General features: G+C 45.9%; 1 protein-coding gene across 2 annotated transcripts in view; it reads right to left on the reverse strand.

Annotated features, from left to right (window-relative positions):
* Positions 1–578: 578 nt before the first annotated feature.
* Positions 579–20759, reverse strand: part of LOC309655589 (uncharacterized protein) — a 108964-nt gene continuing 88783 nt past the window's right edge. Inside the window, exon 5 of one of the 2 annotated variants that reach the window (XM_082450949.1) lies at positions 579–2196. In XM_082450949.1, coding sequence (XP_082307075.1) covers positions 2058–2196 — 139 coding nt within the window. In that variant the 3' untranslated portion in view covers positions 579–2057. Of the gene's footprint in view, positions 2197–7705; positions 19798–20759 lie in introns of those variants that run through there. The other variant, XM_082450950.1, reaches the window with a different exon arrangement.

A 20759-nucleotide genomic window follows, 5' to 3' on the forward strand; every position in this document is an offset into this window, starting at 1 on the left:
AAATTCTACAGTGATTTTCCCTTCTTAATAGGGACAAATCCAAGCTCCTTTTTAGATACATTGAACTTTGGACCACTTATGTCAAAATATAGCCTCCTAAGACCACCCAGTGCCTTCAGGTCCCCCCAGGAAGAACCAAGAAAAGGCATCCCCATGCACGCTCACAGACCACCCAGGGGCATCTTTAGCTGACAAGGCTTTCACATCACCAGGACTTTCTGGGCTGAGGGAATTCTCAAAGATAGATACAGAGATCTGGGAATTGTTTTCAAATTTCCAGAAAACCTAATGGGTATCATATATTTTTTTCCTGCAACAAAACCTACTAAACGACCTGCAGTCCCATAGCGGGGTCCTATACTTACCTCTAATGCTGCATTTCATTTTCCTGCCTGTCTCCCCAAAGGAGTATGAGCTCCTTGCAGTTGGGAACCATATATTTGCCTGACTTCATGTTTTTAAAAAAGATATCCTCAATGCCTGCCACATAATCCTTAAAAGACGTCTGAGAATAAGCCAGTGAATTAGTGAATGAAACAAATAAAGGTGATGCTATACTGTTTTACGTACTTTGTGTCTCTGAGTAATAAAAATGTGAAGGCAAATCCATTAGCAGTAGGGTAGCAGATTATTTGAAAGGAAAAATCACTCAAAATAAGTGAAAAAAATAATGAAAGGGGTGCTAGGCAATGAAAAGGTTGGGAGCCTTTGACAGTACACATACACATTTGTTCCCACACAAAAAGCCTAAGAAACCCGAATCCCCCCGGGGAAGCAGAGCCCTGGAGACACAGTCTGTTTCTGAGCTACCAGCTCCTAAGGCAGAATTTCTCAAAGGGAGGCCTGGAGACCACTATATCAGAATCAATGGGAAACTGATCAAATGCAGATTCTTAGGTCCTCGCCCCAGACCCAGAGAGTCTGAATGCCTGAGACTAGGACCTGGACTCTACATTCTAAGAAGTTCTTTGAGTCATTCTCAAGCACACGTGAGTTTGAAAACCATTGCCCCAAAGGTTGCTGGGCAAATCCCTTTCTGGCCACCTGCCGCCCAGATCAGGGGATGGGCTCAGAGAGGCTGTCTCATCCCTGTACTCCAGCTGTGAGTGCACATCCCTCACCTGGGACTCATAAACATTGTATTGGAGAGAAGATGTAGTGAGAACTGGGCATAAATTATGTTCCTCTGCCCCTCTTCCCTCCCCCGGCCTTCCCCTGAGGAAGGCCCCGGCCCCAGGGACTGCTCACCAGTATTTCAATAAACTCCAACTGGCCCTTTATCAGATGGTCCAGTCAATTAGAACTTCATCAGGAATCAATTTGTGAGGCCCAGCTGAGATGTAACTATAGATCAGGGCAATGGCAACTGATTATCCCACTAATGGAATATTCCATTGATTAATTGAGTATTTAAATCTTTCAGAGTGTGGCCATGTTTGCTGCCATTGTTGCTGGATGAAAGGGGTACGACGAGCATCCTGGTCAAAGAAGAAACGGATGGTTCACTCTCCATTTATCAGCTCTCAGCAAAATAACAGGCCTGCCCTGGGTCCTCACAAAACAGGAGCATCGCAAGGTCTTCAACACGATGCAGGAAACTCCCAGAGCTGATTGGGCCAATCAGAGGAAGATGGGTTTAAATTCTCCTTTTTCCTGCATGGCTGTATACCTAGCGGCTCAAAGAAATATCCATACCAGTACGTCTCGCACTTCCAAATCACCTGGAGACTTGTTAAAACACAGATCTCTGGGTGCATCCCGGTCTGTCTGATTCAGCAGGGCTGGGGTGGAGCCTGAGAATATGCATTTCTAACAGGATCCCCAGTGAAGCTGAGACCACACTTTGAGTAGCGCTTATCTATAATTTATAAACATATATTTTAACAAGTGGGAGAGAGGGAGACAAACATTATCTAATACCTGTGTGATCTATGCTAGAGTCTGAAATTTTAAAATGCACATTATCGATGCCAGTGAAATATTGACAATAAATGTAAGACAATACATGCTACACCAATGAAAAAGTGGATGGACTTACGTTTTACTGGGACCCTTGATTAAGAGTGAAGGTTTTGTTTGGGGCTCACATCCTGACCCCAGTTCTTCTTAGCTGCATAGCTCTGAATAAGGATCTTCACTTCTCCAGGCCGGGGTCTCCTTGTACTGAGGCTGCCCGTTCCTGCACCACAGATAGGCCTGTGGAAAGAAAGCGCATAAAGCACTTAACGTGATGTTTGGCACATAGTAAAAACACAAGAGATGGAAGCTATTATTATTATTACCCTGATACCCAATACCTAAAAAGGTCTCAGAAGTCAGGTTCCCTTTGGGGATAAGAGGGATGTGATTGCTTTTTGCCGAGAAGCAGATGTGTCTGCTTAAGGGGATGGGAAGAGCCAAGGAAGGCCCCTTGTTCCCTGTATCTTCTCTAGTCGCTGCATTGGGTCTTTACCACATGACTGTGAAGTTTCTGACACGCAGAACTTCCAGGGACTTTGGGTGGGTGGGTGGAGACCAAATTTTCCCAAGCAGCTGGTAGATTGTGAGGGCAAAGGAAAAAAGAAAAGAAATTGGCCTTTATTGAAGCCCTGCTGTATGCTATGCACTTTTTTTGTTAAGGGATCTCATTTAATCTTGACTGAAACTGGGAAAGGTTGATATAATATCCCCACTTTTCAGATGGAGAAACTGAGACCCAGAGAATGAAAGAGATTAGCTCTAGACAATCAGCTGGTGGGCTGGAATTGGAGCCAGGTTTGCTTAACTCTAAGGCCCACGTGATTTTCTCTTCACCACACCATGTCCAGTTCTGGGAGTCTTTGCAGGTATAGGTGTGAATTTATGGGTGGTGCTACAGTCATAAGCACATGACTGTGTGGAGGTGTATCTACATTCCACACAGCAGATGCGAGCCATCAGTATTCAAAGCATACTGGGGTAAGTTATTCCAGTCACTCGGAGTTCAACCTATCCTCCCGAGGACTTCTTAACATCAGGGGCTGCTCTTTCCCTGACAAATATGGATTGCTTCATTGGTCCTTAAATTTTCATTTGAGTGACCTACAAAGCACAAAGAATGACAGCACTTCTTGAATTATTTTTGTCTGTAAACCACTTCAACAGGAGAAAAGATCCCATCAGCTACCTATTGCATGGTTCCTGAAAATGAGAATCATCACCAGAATTAATGGCAAGACCGGCACTGCTTTTGATGGAACACCAATGAGTGGTGTCTGATTTTCAGAAAATACCAGAGGTCAATTATTCATCCATGCCACAGCAAATTGGATCCACTGTCATCTTATAAAAATTAATCCTAAAAGAGATGCACCCAGCAAAATCTGAGGGCCTCTTATGTGGATATCTGAGAACTCTCAAGCTCTGATATCATCTTTCTCCCAGTGACTTGAGCCCAAGTCTTGGAAGATAATAAAAATCCCAAGGCGGTAAGATACTTAGATAAATGTCTGCCCTCAGTCCCAGCTTTCATGAGCACACTTCCTCATGTCCATTTTTTCAGCTGTTCTTGGCACCCAGGAAATGGATCCATGTATTATTTAGTGTCATGGAGGTTACACTAAACTTGGAGTCCAGGATGTTGACCCGAGGCAGGTTTTTCCACTAACCAGATGGTAGCCTTAGAAAATCATCTATTCCTATTTGGGCCTCAGCATCCCCAGCTCTAATGCTCTGTGACTCCAAAAGGTATTCTCCATTTGGCAGATGTAATTTTAAGGGTCCTGGCTTTGCAGGGAGAGCTCCTGCTCTAGGCGAGGATGTTTTCTCAAAGGGTAATTTGAGCTTGAGCCGACAAAGTATAACATAGACAACTTTTTCATGGCCAGCTGGATGGAGGGCAGGGACAGCATGAAAAATTTAAAAAGCAAAGATCAGAATTTAGCCAATGGTCTCAGACCACACCCCAGCTAAGCCTTTTCAGACTTCCTCTATGTCCTGTGTGGGTTCTAAACCCTGCCAACTGCAGGCTCATCCTGGCCAGTCGCTGAGCCAAGAAGAGCCAGCCACATAGCCTATTCAGAGCTCCACTCCACTATAAGAAGGACTTTTAGAGGTGTCTAGAATTTGAATGTCATCTTCTAGGTGGGCATGGGGTCAGAGTAGTTCCCCGAATGCTTCAAGAGGGTAATGCTGTACCCTCTTTGCTCAGCACACTGGGAATGACCTTGTGCCCTGATGTCTGGTTCTTGAATTCACTCCAGTTCTATCAAAAATAGGGGTCTAGCCTGACCCTCTAAGCTATTTCCTACCAATCCCTGACTTGCCACAAGAAGGTAGTAGAAGATCTGGAACTAATACCTAGATTCCTGACCCAGTACTCCTTTCCCCCCACCACACAGCTCCACACACTCATAGTGATAGATGGGAAGATGAATATATAGCAGTTACGATGATTTGGATGCATGTGGCAGAACACTCAACAAAGATTAACCAAGAAAGGCACTTAATTACCTAACCTAACAAATTACAGAAGTATGGAAGTTCAAAGGTCTAACTACTGGTTTAACAATGTCATCAAAGAGCAAGGTTCTTTCTTTCCTTCTACTCTTCCATTATCGTCAATTTTCTTCAGGCTTATCTCCTCATGGTCTCAAGATGACTGCTGTGGTTCCAGGCATCACATCCTTACACAACCATGTTCATAGAAAGAAAAACACACATTTCCTCCTTCCTCTTTTCATCAGGGAGGAAAACATTTCTCAGAAACCTCCTGGCACTTTTCCTCTTAGTTTCCATTGGCAACGATTAGATCCTGCTGTCGATATTCATGATGCAAAGGAGTCTGGGAATGTGAGTATGTGACATTAACACTTATAGTAGAAGTCTAGCTCTACCAACAAAGAAGGATTTGGGATGCAGAGAGTTCTGATAGTTAGGCAACCATCAGTGTCTGCCCCAACCAGTCCTTATCTGGGTAAAGTTGAGCATGAATGTCTTTTAGGTACGTGAAATTGCTTCTTGAATGAAGTTGGGGTCCAGAATGGTATAAATATTAGGTAGCAAGTGTTGATATGAGTTTTGAAAGGCCATTCCAGGCATAAAGCTTAACCATACGGCAGGCAGAAATGGCAGACTTACAGAGTGATGCCTATTGCAGCTGGAGTTTGAGGAATGATGAGCATCAGGGCTTCCGTGCTGCACAGCTCCAGGGGGTGTCATCCACACAGGGTGCAATGACAGAGCACTGAGAAGGTGTCCATGTTAGTGAAGAGAGTCTCAGAAGAAGGCCTTCGTCCCCAGAACAATTAGAACCTTCGACACTGCCCCTGGTCTGAGGTCTCCCTGCCAGAGTCTCATCCCCCGAGCATCTGCTCCCCATCCCAACTCCGCCCTCACTCGCACCCCTCTTACCAGTCAGGGGATGAAAATGACCCCTAAGCCCAATGGATCAAACCTCATGAATAATCTCTGATGAGCAAGAAAAAACAGTTATCCTTCTTGCATCCTTCTCCCTCACTCCCCCCTTCTGCCTTTGGTCCCATTAGGACTTAGGTTACAATGAGAGCCCTAGAAAAGAGCAGAACAGATAAATGCAAGTCATTAGGACAAAACTGAGGATGTGGGCTCTCTAGTAAGATCTCTTTGCCATCATTGAGGCCTAGGTTGGCAAATGACCAGCCCTACTCATATCAAGATCTGTAGGGGCCAAAAAAATAAAAAGAAGGAAAAACTAGCTGGCCTCTTGGAGAGCCTGCTCTGTGCCATGCATTAGAAAGGTGTTATCTTATGTATAGTGATGTAACTAGTAAAAATGAACAAGTCCCAGTACAGAGTCTAATACCAACCACTCTCTTCATGGTTTCCCCCTGCAAAAGTGATAGAAAGAGTTCCCTTCCTTTCTCCTTTAAGATGTGGAAGTGGGTTTGGAAAAGCAGTAGGAGGTCCTGAGTGGTGAGTTGGGGACGTGGGCAGATGGTGTGGCGTGTGTGTGTGTGTTGTGGCTCTACAGAGAACCGAGCACAGATACCTCGGAGCCAGGCATGGTGGCATTTCCACTATGCCAAGTGCTGTCACTGGAATGCCATAGTTGCCCAAGGCAGCTGCAGAACTGATTAGGGTCTGAGCTAAAATTACAACCCCTCTTGTACCCACAGATCTTGCCTTGGTTCTCTCAGGTTACCAGCCCCTGCAATCCACATGTTACCCTGGGAATGAGCCTATGTGGGGTTTTCACAGCCACGGGCCCCTACAAGCCATTGGCTCAGTGTTCCCGAGTTTCCCATGATCTTCTGAACTCCACGCACTGGGTGTCGCTCCCTCCATTGTACAGAAGAGACGTCAAGTGGCCCCCTCAAGGCCACAGAGCTAGTAAATGGCTGAACTTGGATTGGATATCTGATCTTTGTGACTTAAAAATCCTTCCGTGAGACGAGGGCCCCATTCTCCCTAGGATAGGGATGGAGGTTCTCAGGGCGCCTGAGGCTAATAGAAGACAGCTGCTTTGCCCACATATGTCTGGTACATTTTTGTGGCGTGAGAAGCTCTCTTCTCCCATAGCAACCACTTGGGGTTTTCAGCTGCTAACCCTGTCCTCCAGGACAATAGCAGTCTGGGCTAGGCAGGCCCGTGTAACCACACTCCACTCCAGCCTCTTTGTGTTAATAAGCCCTGGATCCCACTTCTTTCTTCCCAGCTTCTCATTTACTTTTCCAAAGAGCACAATAAGCACAATTGATTTTAAAATAAAAACCTCTGGCTTATGCACAGAGGCATTCTTCAGAAAGGTTAAAAACGATGAGGAGGCATTATTTGCCACTATCCGTACTTTGTAACCTTGCAACTGAAGCACCACAAGACCACGGTGGCCTCCCTTGATGGTATCCCGTGTAGGCGGCTTTTGCAGGTGGACGATGACGATGGCAGTGCCTGGGTGTCCTTGGCTCAGGGTGGATGCAAACCACAAAGGACAAAGTCTCTGTAAGTCAGAGCCGGAGGAGGCCTTCTCTACTATCTGGTACAGCTCCTTCCTTTGCTTGATGGGGAAAGCGAGCAGAGAGGGAAGGAAACCTTGGGAATGTGTAAGTCAGTGTGAGCAAAGAGCCACATGGAAGTCGACAGAAAATTCATTCAGAAAAGGGAACTTGGCCTTCCCCTTGGGATGAAGCAAATATTTTCTGTAAAAAGAGGCTCCACTGAGAATTAAGCTTGCATTTCCCTCTCTTTCTAGTGAAAGAGGTGGCGGAAAAACTTCCTGGGAGGATTTGGCAAGTCAACCCTGGAAGAGTTACTAACCGTCAGTCACTGAAGTGGGGGCAGTACTTCATAAGGCGGAGAAAAATCACTTGTGAGGGGTGGGCAAAGGTGGACTGCCGTGTTTGGAGGGTCTGAAGAGAGTCTGAAGGAAGGGATGTGAGATACCTAGGTTAGCTAGGTATTGTCCTAGCTAACTCATCATTAGACATCATTCTTCATGATACCTACTACATAGTTGCACATTTTCACTATGTACTCTCAATAGGGGCTGTTTTTGCTGTAATAGGAGGGTTTGTGCACTGATTCCCACTATTCTCAGGGTATACACTCAACTCAACATGAGCAAAAATCCACTTCGTAATCATATTTGTAAGCGTCAACACGACCTTCTTCCCAGAACATTTCTTAGGTCTATCCAGTATACCTCGACGATACTCTGACTACCCAGATGCCTATACAACATGAAATACTATTGCATCAATAGGCTCATTCATTTCACTAACAGCAGTCATGTTAATAATTTTCATTATCTGAGAGGCATTCGCATCCAAACGAGAAGTCCTAACAGTAGAATTAACTACCAGAAATTTAGAGTGATTAAATGGATGTCTTCCACCATATCACATTTGAAGAACCTCCTTACGTTAACCTAAAATGACTAAGAAAGGAAGGAATCAAACCCTCTTCTACTGGTTTCAGGCCAACACCATAACCATTATGTCTTTCTCTATAAATGAGATATTAGTAAAAAATTATATAACTTTGTCAAAGTTAAGTCACAGGTGAAAATCCTGTATATCTCTATGGTACATCCTTTCCAACTAGGATTTCAAGACGCAACATTGCCCATCATGGAAGAATTACTACATTTTCATGATCACACACTAATAATTGTCTTTTTAATTAGTTCCCTGGTCCTTATATTATCTCACTAATGTTAACAACTAAGCTAACACATGCCAGCACAATAGACGAACATGAAGTAGAGACCATCTGGACGGTTTTACCAGCTATTATTTTGATTTTAATTGCCCTGCCATAACTATGAATCCTCTATGTGATGGATGAGATTAATAACCCATCTCTTACTGTAAAAACTGTAGGTCACCAGTGGTATTGAAGCTATGAGTACACTGACTACGAAGATTTAAGTTTTGACTCCTATATAATCCCAACATCAGACTTAAAACCAGGGGAATTACGACTATTAGAAGTAGACAACTGAGTAGTATTACCCATAGAGATAACAATCCAAATACTAAGCTCCTCCAAAGACGTATTACACTCACGAGCCGTACCTTCCTTAGGCCTAAAAACAGACGCAATCCCAGGACGCCTAAACCAAACAACCCTAATATCAACACAACCAGGTTTGTATTACGGACGGTGTTCAGAGATTGTGGGTCAAATCATAGCTTCATGCCTATTGTCCTTGAACTAGTACCCCTAAAATACTTTGAAAAATGATCCGCATCAATGCTGTAAGTTCATTAAGAAGCTAGGTAGTGTTAAAGACTTTTAAGTTAAAGACTGAGGGCTAAGACTCTCCTTAATGGTATGCCGCAATTAGACACATTAACTTGATTCATTACCATTTTATCTATATTTCTAGCATTGTTTACTATATTTCAACTAAAAATCTCAAAGTACACTTACTACTCGAACCCAGAATCAATACATACCAAAGTACAAAAACAGTCTACCCCTTGAGAAACAAAATGAACGAAAATCTATTTGCCACTTTCATTGCCCCTACAATAATAGGTAAGGATGTGAGGTCCTATGTCCCGGAAGTAGCACATGGCTGTCTGACCCAATCCTGACCCAGTGCAGCTGGGCAGATGGAAGGACAAGGTCGGGGATGCCACCCCAGATACAACTTTCTTAGGTATGAAACATGAATAATGGTTCATGAAGTCCCAGGGGGATGAGACTCGGGGTTGGGGAGAAGGACACCCAATTACATTGCAGACAGGAATCATCTTCCCTAGCAGAGCCCTGCTCTGGGCTCCCAGAATTCTAGCAGAGTCCTAGAGATTCTAGCAGAATCCTAGAGATCCCCTGCTGGCTGGGAGGTTGACTTTGCTACTGGATCATGGGGAGGTCCAAGGGTGAGCCAGGGAAACAGCCAGCGGGCTGGGGTGGTAGCCATTCACCAATCAATACTTAATCATTCCAATATTAAGTGTCATGTTTGTGTCATTAGGTGTGGTGTGAATACCGGCCTTGCTCTGTGACTCCACATAAATAGCTTTGCTAAGGTCATTAGTGACCAACATGTTCTAAATCTGTTAAGGCTAATTTTCAGGCCTCATCTTATTCGATCTTTCAACTGCGTCCAGCACTCTTGAACATTCCTTTCTTCTTGAAACACTCCTTTCTCTTCTTCCGTGGCTTCATTCTTTCCTGGGTTTCTCCTACAGTTGTGACACCTCTTTTTCAATCTCCTGTTCTAGCTCATCCCATTCCATTGGCTGTTTAATTTTGTTATTCCTAAACACTCAGTGTTAAGCTATCTCTTCTTTCAGTTCTCTGCTTTCTTCCTTGGCAATCAGACCCAAGCCCATGTCTTCAATTTCAATTTACACACCAGTTAAGTCACATTTTCATATCACCAGCCCAGAACCTTCCTCTGTTCTTTAGCTCTAACCACTTGAGTGTCTCAAAAGTGCATCAGGACAAAGAGTATTTGTTACAGGTATCTGATAAAGGACAAGTATCCAGAATATACATTCAGAAACTCTCAAAGGTTAATAATTTTTAAAAAAACCAATTTTTTCTTTTTTTTAAATTTTATTTATTTATTTTATTTATGGCTGTGTTGAGTCTTCGTTTCTGCGCGAGGGCTTTCTCTAGCTGTGGCAAGCGGGGCCACTCTTCATCGCGGTGCGCGGGCCTCTCACTATCGCGGCCTCTCTTGTTGCGGAGCACAGGCTCCAGACGCGCAGGCTCAGTAATTGTGGCTCACGGGCCCAGTTGCTCCGCGGCATGTGGGATCTTCCCAGACCAGGACTCGAACCCGTGTCCCCTGCATTGGCAGGCAGACTCTCAACCACTGTGCCACCAGGGAAGCCCCCAAACCCAATTTTTATCTTGTTTGTTTGTTTGTTTATTTTTGGCTGCATTGGATCTTCATTGCTGTGCGCAGGCTTTCTCTATTTGCGGCGAGCGGGGGCTACTCTTTGTTGGGGTGGGTGGGCTTCTCATTGCAGTGGCTTTTCTTGTTGTGGAGCATGGGCTCTAGGCGCGCGGGCTTCAGTAGTTGTGGCACATGGGCTCGGTAGTTATGGCACACAGGCTTAGTTGCTCTGCGGCATGTTGGATCTTCCCGGACCAGGGCTTGAACCCGTGTCCCCTGCATTGGTAGGCAGGTTCTTAACCACTGCACCACCAGGGAAGTCCCCAAACCCAATTTTTTTTTCTTTAAATTTATTTATTTTTATTTATTTATTTTTGGCTGCACTGGGTCTTCATAGCTGCGCAGGCTTTCTCTAGTTGCAGCGAGTGGGGACTACTCTTCATTGTGGTGCGTGAGCTTCTCATTGCATTGGCTTCTCTTGTTGCAGAGCATGTGCTCTAGGCACGTGGGCTTCAGTAGTTGTGGCACACGGGCTCAGTAGTTGTGGCTCAGGGGCTTAGTTGCTCCACGGTGTGTGGAATCTTCCCAGACCAGGGCTCGAACCCATGTCCCCTGCATTGGCAGGCGGATTCTTAACCACTGAACCACCAGGGAAGCCCCCCAAGCCCAATTTTTAAATGGACAAAAGATTTGAACAGACACTTCAAGAAGATATACAGATGGCAAACAAGCACATGAAAAGATGTCCAACAACGTTAGTCATGAGGGAAATGCAAAATAAAATCACTATACAGCTACTGAAATGGCTAAAATAAAAATGTGGCTAATACCCAGTGCTGGTGAGAATGTGGAGCAGCTGGACCTCTCATCTATTGCTAGTGGGAATGCAAAGTGGTGCAGCCCCTTGGGAAAACAGTTTCGCAGTTTCTCATAAAGTTAAACATACACTTACCATTCAACCCACAATCTCACTCTATTGATTATCACTATTTATTCAAGAAAAATGAACACGTATGCTTACACAAAAACCTGTATGTGAACATTTATTGTGGCTTTAATCATAATTACTAAATGCTGGAAGCAAATCAAGTGTCCTTCAACTGGTGAATGAATAAATAAACTGCAATATAGCCATAGCACAGAATAGTACTTAGGAATAAAAAGGAACCAACCACGGATCCATGAAACAACAGATCTGAATTTCAGATGCATTGTGCTAAGTGAAAAAAGCCAGACTCAAAAGGCAACAACACATTGCATGATCCTGTTTAAATGATACCTGGAAAAGACAAAACTCGAGGAACAGAACACAGATCAATTGTTGCCAAAGATCTTGGAAAGCGGCAGGAGGAAACTTTTGGGGGTGATGGGAAACAGGACCAGCTACATAATTGGCAAGGCCCAGTGCAAAATGAAAATGCAGGGCCCCTTGTTAAAAAATTATTATTTCAAGATGGTGACAGGACAGCATTAAGCCAAGCACAGGCCCTTCAAAGCACAGAGCCTTATGTAACTACACAGGTCATGTGCCCATGAAGCAGCCGTGGATGGAAATGTTCTATTTATTTATTGTGGTGGTGGTTACACAGGGTTATGTGTTTGTCAAAACCCATAGAATCATGCACTAAAAAGGATGAATGTTACTGTATGTAAATTAAACCTCAATAAACCTGACACAAAAAACTGAGTCTTGTCACGAGCAAGCCTCGCTAAGGCAGGTTGAGGTTCATCCTACAGAAGGAAAGGCCTGTACGCTTCCAACTGCCCATGAAAGTCAGGGAAGTACTGAGAGAATGCTCCAGACTGAAGGGGACAGAAACGACATGGCAGCCAAGTGCTACATGTATCCCTGGATGGGATCTTGGGCCAGAAAGTAAAAGACCTAGTTGAGAGGGTTGTTGACATTTGAATGCAGGTTGTGGTTTATTTCCTGACCAGGGAGCTTGTATGATGGGAATGAAGAGTGTCTTTGTTGAGGGAGTAAAGGTGATGGAACAGATGCAATTAAATGCTAACTACATTTAGGAGAGTCTGGGAGGAGGGGAGACAGGAGTTCCTTGTGTTCTTGCAGCTCTTCTTTAAGTTTGAAATTATTTCAAAATAATTTTTTTTTAGTACTTCAGAATCAACAGGTCCAAAACCAAACTCACAATCTCTCCCAAACCCCCAGCCCTGAACTTCACTGCTTCCAGTGTCCTTCTGTCTCAGGAAATGGCCTCACCTGCAATCGGTTAAGTGAACTCGAATCTGGAAGGCTCTCCTGATGCTGCCTCTTCCCCTGTGACCCCTGCCTACCTTCCAGGTACTTCTCTCCCCCTTCATAGCTTGCCTTTAGCCGGACCGGCCGCTGCCCACCCCAGAGGCTGCACACATACTGTCCCACCTCCAAACGCCACTTCCTTGGGAAAGCCCCGATTTCCAGGCTGGGTCAGGGCCTGTGCTGTGCTGCCTCGGGGCACCCTGGCCCTTTCCATCCCTGGGTGTCTCACAAGCACGGTTCTACATCATCTGCACGATTCTTCTACCAGCACCTGCCTCCACCATGAGGCTGTACTTCCACTCTGGGAGGGACTGGGTCTGGCACTGCACTTCACACCTGGCGCGGGCTGCATAAATATCTGCTGATGACCGTATGGAGATGTGAATGCACCCTGGCACATCTCTTTGGAGGGCCAGATTCTCATCAGAGAACTGCTCTGGTCAGCTTCAAGTCAGGGCCCAGAGGCATGAGCTGGTTTTGAGATCAGAAAGCTAAGACAGATTTCTGTTGTTTTGGTTTCCCTACGTTTGCTTCCTGAGCTCTGGTTTCCCGTCTTGTAGGCAGTCTGTCTCCCTTCTGAGGGATTCTCTTTTTGTAAGAGTGTTAACTTACCTGGCCCCCTAATCGTCAAGTTGACTTGACTCAACTCAATGTGACCTGTCATTTTGCCTACAATTCACATGTATATATGTCTTTTGTGGGGCCTTAACGCTTACCACGCAACTAAATTTTCCTCTATTAACAAAATCTGGGGCACCATACGTCAGGATAAGACTTCACATGGAGGTCCCCTGCCCTGGCTCCCCTTTTCTTTCCACTCCCATTCATTCTCACAGCACAAGGGGCCTGGTCCCCTCCTGCCTGTGGAGTCTAAGACCAGCGAAGCCAGGCTCTGTTCACAGCCCCCTGTGCCCCTGGACACCCCCTGGAATGGGGGGTGCACATACCAGTAGGTTCATTCTGGGGAAGCAGCCCAGGGCCAGAGGCCTACACAGGCCCTGGAAGTGGGCTCCGGGCATCCAGGTAGCGAGGTGAAGAAGAGAGTATGGGTTCTGGTAGGTGTGTCCCTCTGGGCTCCTGGGGAAGGGTGCAGCCAGAGGAGGGCCAGAGTGGGTTGGGGGTTGGGACAGGAGCCCGGGCTGCCAGTTCTATGGTCAGTACTGCCATATGCCACCCCTGGCACTACCTACTGTGGTAGTTTTTGTCCTGGTCTGTTTATTCAGAGGGCAGCCAGGGCGTCCCTGATGGAAGGTGAGTAAGATGCATAGTTCTGGAACATTCATACCTTCCTACTGACACTGAATGCCGAGGCTTGTCTGAATGAGTGATGAGGTCTGAATATGAAGCATTTTTAAAGACATAAAATAACTTCTAAATCATAGGGGCCCAGTCCAACTCCCTTAAAGAAAAGTCAATTGAGCTCCAGAAAGTCTGAATAACTCCCTAAATTTGAGCATCTAAGTGACAAAACCATGACTGGAACCCAGGGCCCAGAGCATCTCTGTCTGGGCACCCACATACTGCTCCTACAACCTTAATACCTCCAAACATGCCCACCCAGGGGCGGTGTCGTGCACGGGAGAGGTGTGAGTTAAACAGGGTTGGGGCACCAGCCCAAGAGTCAGGCTGCCCGAAACTGACTGCCTCCACCTCTCAAGAGATGTAGGAGCTTGGGGTAAATTATTCTGTCATGTTAAATCTGATTTTCTCATCTGTAAGATGGGTGTCAAACGAGGCACAGATTCACCTGGTTCAGCTATTGGAAGGATTAAAATAAAATCCATACAAAGTAGTTAACATAGTGTCTGGCATAAAGGAAGAAAAAAAAGCTCAATAAATGTGAGTCACTATTATTTTATATGATGGTAAGGAGACTCACATTAATAAAACATCGCTGGTCTCCTCGGGCTTCTGGGAAGGGAGGGTTAAGTGTGGATTGGGGCTGCCGTATCCATTACTGGTGCAGGAACAGTGTGGGAGGCTCTTGGATCTCAGTTTCTGTATTTCTAATTTCCTCTCCACATTCTTGCTGAGGCAATTAAATTTATATCATCTCTGTTTTCTCTTAATATCTCTCCCTCCCCTTAAGCAGCCTCTTAAAACAGATTCATCTATTTTGCTAGACTTTTCAAGGAACAAACTTTTGGTTTTATTTATCCTTTCTAGTATACTTCCGTTTTTATTTCATTAATCTCTGCTTTTATCTTTATTCTCATTTTCTTTGGGTTTATTCAGTTGTTCCTTTTCTAATTTCTTGAGATGATTACCTAATGCCACCCCTTTTGGGGGGAAGGGGGCTTTCTTCATTAATAATGAAGGCATTTAAGGCTATAAGTTTTCCTCTGCAAACAGCTTTTGCTGTGTTTGATAGATATGGGGACCTAGGCCCTCTCCGCAGAAAGATTTCTGAACACAAGTAAAGTTCAGCTCAGGTCTTTAAAAAAGTGATCTCAAGTTTGAAATTAATGAGACCCATCGCTGGCGGGGTAACGCTTGACTGTTGTTATCCTCAAAGCTCTTCTTCCTCTCCCCCCCACCAGGCTGCCAGGGTACAGGCCTGCACCCTCTCTCCTTGAGCTTGTGCACTCACCACTAATGACCTCCCTGCCTTCCAGGTCTTTCTGTACCACAGGGCTTCCGTGATCCTTCTAATCCACAAATGCCATCTCATTGTCCCTCTGCCTCAAACCGCTCAGGAGCTTTCTCACTGCAGCCTAGTTTTCAGCACGGCAGACACGACCCCACGTCTGGACCCCTGCCCCTCTCCAGCCTCGACCACCCTCCCTCCTCCACTCCAGCCACCCTAATCCTTCATCCTCCAGCAGAACCGCACCACGTGTGCTTCCCAGTGTTCCCGGCTTGCTTTAGAACATCACCCCTTTGCTCTGCAGGGCACATCCCTGCACCCGCTGTGCCCACCACACCTCCCCTGCCAACCGCTGCTGTGCAACCATTTCATCTGGACTTCAGAGCCACTGGCTTCAGGAAGCTTCCCTGGCAAAGAGCCTCTCGGCTCCCACAGCCACCCAGACGTTGCTCCTCCCTTTCTCTTACCACATTGCATTCAAATCGCCTGTTTGCTTGCTTCTCCATCACTTTACTGTGGGCCAAAGACAACATTTTCTTTAACCTGGGTCCCCAGCGCCTCACTTAATGATTGCATTAAGGAATGTCTAGGAACTCCAGTATCCCAAAGTGGACCCTGCATCAGGGTTCCCAGGGCTCTCATACCGTACATTCCAGTGAGACAGCAGGTCCTGGTGGAGACCAGTCATCAGGACTGAGGCCATTATCACCATCATCAGGGCAGGACCCCAAGAACCCAAGCCAGGGGAGCCTGGGCAAGCCCTCTTCTCCTCCTCTTCCGCCTTGGCCCCAGCGCTTGTACTCTCAGAGCACTGCAGCCTCACCTGACTATCTCCAGGCTGCAAAGAGGGCCCCAGAGGAGAAGGGCAGAGGGCTAGGTAAGGTGGTATCCATGGGGCAGAAGATTCCATTTCACACCAACTGGGCACCACAGGACACAGGTCAGGGAGACGCTCCCTCTCTGGCCTGTCTGGGAATCCACCTCAAGGGTACTCAGGTAGCTGCTGGCCCTTTAAACGGAGCCAGCTCCCACTGGGCACTCTTAAAGCTCACTTCATTCGTGAATTAAGTCCCTGACATCCCATATCTGTATGATCAATATGTTTGTTTATTAGCAGCAGCTGCTGTGTTTTAGCGAAGGCGGTGGGCCCCAGTGAGAGGGCCGCTCGGTAACCACAGAGCAGGGCCTGGGACGGGTAGAAGAAAGGCCTCCCGCTGGCCGATGGGATCTGGGGCTGGATAGGATTTCATGGTAATGGTCCTTTAATTGAAATCACTGCTTCAGTAGACTGTTGGGTAGGGAGCTGTGCTGATGGCTCCTGGCTTGGCCCCCCTTCGAGAGGTCCATTAACTGGTGGATGCGCTCACAGCGCTGGGCTAGGGGAGCAGCGGTGGCAGTGGGGGAGCCGAGGCTGCAGTGGTCAGCACAGCTGCTGTGGATCGCGCGGAGGGGAGTGGGACTTGGGGCTTGGTTGCTCTCAGGGTGTCAGACCTCCCGACTTGACCTCCCTGGCCTGTTCCCAAACCCGAGCTAGGCCGCTTGTCCCCACCCTGGGTTCATTTCCCCTCAGTGACTCAGGAACCTCATTCCTAGGCTGACTTATGTTTTTCCAGAAGAGGGGAAAGACTCATCATTTTCCAGTTCTGATATCTGCTCTGTGTCGGTAATTCAGGATCTGAACCTCTTGTCCATGTGTGGTGCTGGAGGGCCAGGGAGCAATCCCCAAATCACTAATTCATTCATTCATTCATGCATTTGGAAAACATGTAATAAGCAACTTCTATATGCCAGGAACCATGCTAGGTTCTGGCAACACAAAGATAAAAGAGTGTAATCTTGTCCTAGAGGGATTTAAAGTCTTATGGGGGTAAAAGCACGCAAACATTGACAATACAAGAAATTAGGAGCTTTATTGGGAATATGTGTGATGTACAGTGGGAGCACAGGAGACGAAGACGAAACCTCTAAGTCAGGAAGATGGAACCCAATTTGATCTAAGGGAACCTGTCCTAAGCTTTTAAATTAGTAAATTTCCAGGCCCACAAGCCTCTTGCATTTCTTCCAGATCCCCCATCCCAGTCTGGACTGGCAGGTCTCCTCTACACCCTAGAATATGCACTGTGTACCATAGTCTGGCAGGTTATGCAGTGGTTCTCATCCGGGGGCAATTTGCCCCCCAAGGACATTTGGCAGTGTCTGGAGCATTTGTGGTTGTCACAATGTGGGAGGTGGGTAATGGGGAGAGGACCACTGGCATCTAGTGGGTAGAAGCCAGGGATGTTGCTAAACATCCTATAATGCACAGGACAGCGCCCACAACAAAAAAATTATCTGGTCCAACATGTCAACAACGTCAAGGTTAAGGAACCCTGGACAATGGTGATGTCTTCATATTTTATTCTGAGTGAGATGCAAACACAAGCACCTTCACCATTTCTGCCTTAATTCAGAACCACCTTCCTTCATCCATCCATCATATCTAATTCCAACGTGCGACCAACCCTTCCAAAGGATAATCTTGCTGCCTATTCTACCATTTACATTGTCACCTTGGCCTTTGGGGCTTGATGTTGGGTACCATTTTCTATGACAGGGCCCTGGCTATTTCCAGTTCAACCCCCAAATCCTCTAAACTTGGGGCTGCCCTCCTGAAACATGTTCCCACTGGGCTCATCCCATTTCCACAAATATGCATCCCGACTACCTCTGCTCCCACCCTTGGTCTCCTGCCTCCACCCTATATTCAGCTAGAAGTGTGGACACATCATTAAGACCACCACTCTCCAAGTCTCTCACCAGAATCCTGCCCTCCCAAAGGTCTCATCCTTCAGCCCTACATCTCACTTGGGCACAAACACAGGTGGTCCTAGCACACTGAAAAAGGTTGGGTGAATGGGTGTCACCCCACATTTGCCAGCACCTGGCTCAGGGTATTGACCCAAGGATATGCCTGCACCCAAAAGTTTGGAGTCATTTCCAGTATCTTATTAAGGTGTCATGACGTCAAAGATGCTGAGAGATCCCATCCTCCTGATTCCTTCTGTACAGGGTGCTCAGTAGAGAAACTTAAGTTATCAACTTACTGTCCACTAGCCAACTTCTAGGAGGTTATAGAAAATGTCAATTGTTGCACTTGAACTTTCTAAGCCAGAGATGACAAACAGCTGCCTCCAGTAAATTGGTGCTAGCTGCCTGGAGCAATGTGTTGTGAAGAATTCTGGGGAAGTGGAGCAGGGCGGACCAAGAAGGGTCTTTGGGGAGGGGGTATTTGGGGTTTTCAATCATTTATGCCTCCATTCCTTTACATAATTCAGCTTTGATTCTACAGCCTAACCCTTATTCCAAGTAGGCAGCTAGCCCTAAATCTCTCTTATTACAAAAATTCTGGAACCTTAACTCTTTGAGGCCAAGGTTCAGGAAGAAAGGGAGTCAAGATCAATGAGCAATATTTTCAAATACATAGAGTTGAGGGGAGTAGAGGCCCCTGTGCCAGATGTTTTCTATTCTTGCATCTAAAAAGGAAATTCTCATACATTCCTCATGCTATTTTATCAGTAGGACAGTGACTAGAGTTTATGATTAGTGCCTGGGCCTTCATGAGAGACCCAAATGAGTACTGAGATGGATTAGATCCTAAATGAAGTTGACAGTGCATTCTTGTGGTTTTTCACCCATGGATCTGTGTACAAATTCTGTTTGGCGATATAATTGAAAAGTAAAATTGTCTTCAATCTGCAAATTTCAATGACCCGTTCATTGCAGAGGTGCCAAATCTGTGATGACTTTGTTTCCCTGAATGTCAATATGCACATACCTTAGAATATCCCAATAATCAGGGATCTTGAAAGTCCCCTTTCGAAAGATTGAATCAACCACTTACCCAATGTTTGAATACACTCTCCAACATTTCTGCCAAGTTGCCCTAACTTTTGTCTGAACAGATCCACAGATGAGGACTTATAGCCTTCTGTCCAGTGCAGAGCCAGAAGCCCTGGCTGTTTAAACAACTTCCTTAAAGGGAACAAAATCTATAGACCTATATTTTCCATCCTTCAGCCCCACTTCTCCTGCTTGAGGATCCTCAGAACAGTCCAGTCCTCTTTCGGACATTCCTTCAACCATCTTATGATAGAATCCTGTAGACCAGGGATCAGCAATCTACAAGCCCAGGGCCAAATCTGGCCCTCCACCTGTTTTTATAAATAAAGCTTTATTGAAACACAGTCACTCTTATTCATTTATGTATCGTCTATGGATGCTTTCACACTTCAACAGCAAAGCTGAGTAGTTGTGACAGAAACCATATGGCTTGAGAAGCCTAAAATATTTACTATCTGGCTCTTCAAAGAAAAATTTGCCAACCCCTGCTGTAGACCACACCTTCTTCAGCGCTGTGCTGAACCAACCAGCTCTTGCCAGTGACCACCATAGGGCATGGTTTTGAGTCTTTTCACCTTCACTGCCCTGATCACTCTCCTCTTAACAGCTCCCATTAATTTATGTTCATTTTTTGAAAGGTGATCCCAGAACTGTGCTCCTGCGGGGGCTGGACAAGACTTGTCTCCTTGCTTTTTCTTAATAGTGAGCCCCTCTTTCTACAGGGGAGGATTGCACTGGCCTCCTCATGGTCAACTGTCACTGCTGATTTCAAGGTGTTCCCTGTTGACAACAAAATCACACCACCATTACTAGCTAACATGTACTGAGCACTTGCTATAAGCCTGGCCAGTGATAAGCATTTATTTTAGATCACAGTTTTGTTTCCATCCAACTACCCTGCAAGGAATATCCTATCATTACCCCCATTTTAATAAATGAGGAAATGGGGGCCCAGAAAAGTAAATACCTGAGGTCAAACATTCACAAAGGACAAGACTAGATTTCAAACTCAGGTTCCACTGACTCCCAAACTCCTTATATGACAACAGCTTTCCTCTTCCCAGGTGCTAGGACTTGGTTGGGTTATTAATTTAGCTATGGTCCCCAGTAAAGTAAACTTTGACTTGCACTTGACACTTTAGCTCATTTGCACTCATTCATTTAATCATTACTTATACAACAAAAGATCCATCGAGCAATGACATGTGCCAGACCTTGATCTAGGTGCTGGGATAATAGCAGTGAACAAAATAGGCAAAAATCACTGCTTTGGTGGAGCTCACCTTTCAGTGGGGTAGGAGAGAGGGGAAGAGGCATAAATAAGATAAGAAAGAAATCAGAAGGTGGCAAATGCTATAAAAAATAAACAAGGAAGTAGTAGCTTGCTGGAGTGGGGCAGGGTCACAAAATAGGGTGGTCAGAACAGCCTTGCTGGGAAGGTAACCTGCAGGAGGTGAAGGATTGAGCCCCATGGGCCCCTGGAGGAAGAGCCTTCCAAGCAGAGGAAGAACAAGAGCGAGGACCCTAAGGCAGGAGCATGACCAGCAGGGTCAAAAAGTGGCCAAGAGACCAGCTGGCTGGAGCAGAGGGACCAAGGGGATAGAAGCAGGAGGTGAGGTAAGTGCAACAGACTGAATGTTTGTGTCCCCCCTCACCCCCAAAATTCGTATGTTAACTCCTAATGGTATTTGGAGGTGGGACACTTGGGATGTGACTAGGAGCTCTTGCAAATGGATCTTCAG

The sequence above is a fragment of the Balaenoptera physalus genome (genome assembly GCF_965194825.1).
Source record: "Balaenoptera physalus genome assembly, chromosome: 2".
Taxonomy (NCBI): Eukaryota; Metazoa; Chordata; class Mammalia; order Artiodactyla; family Balaenopteridae; genus Balaenoptera; species Balaenoptera physalus.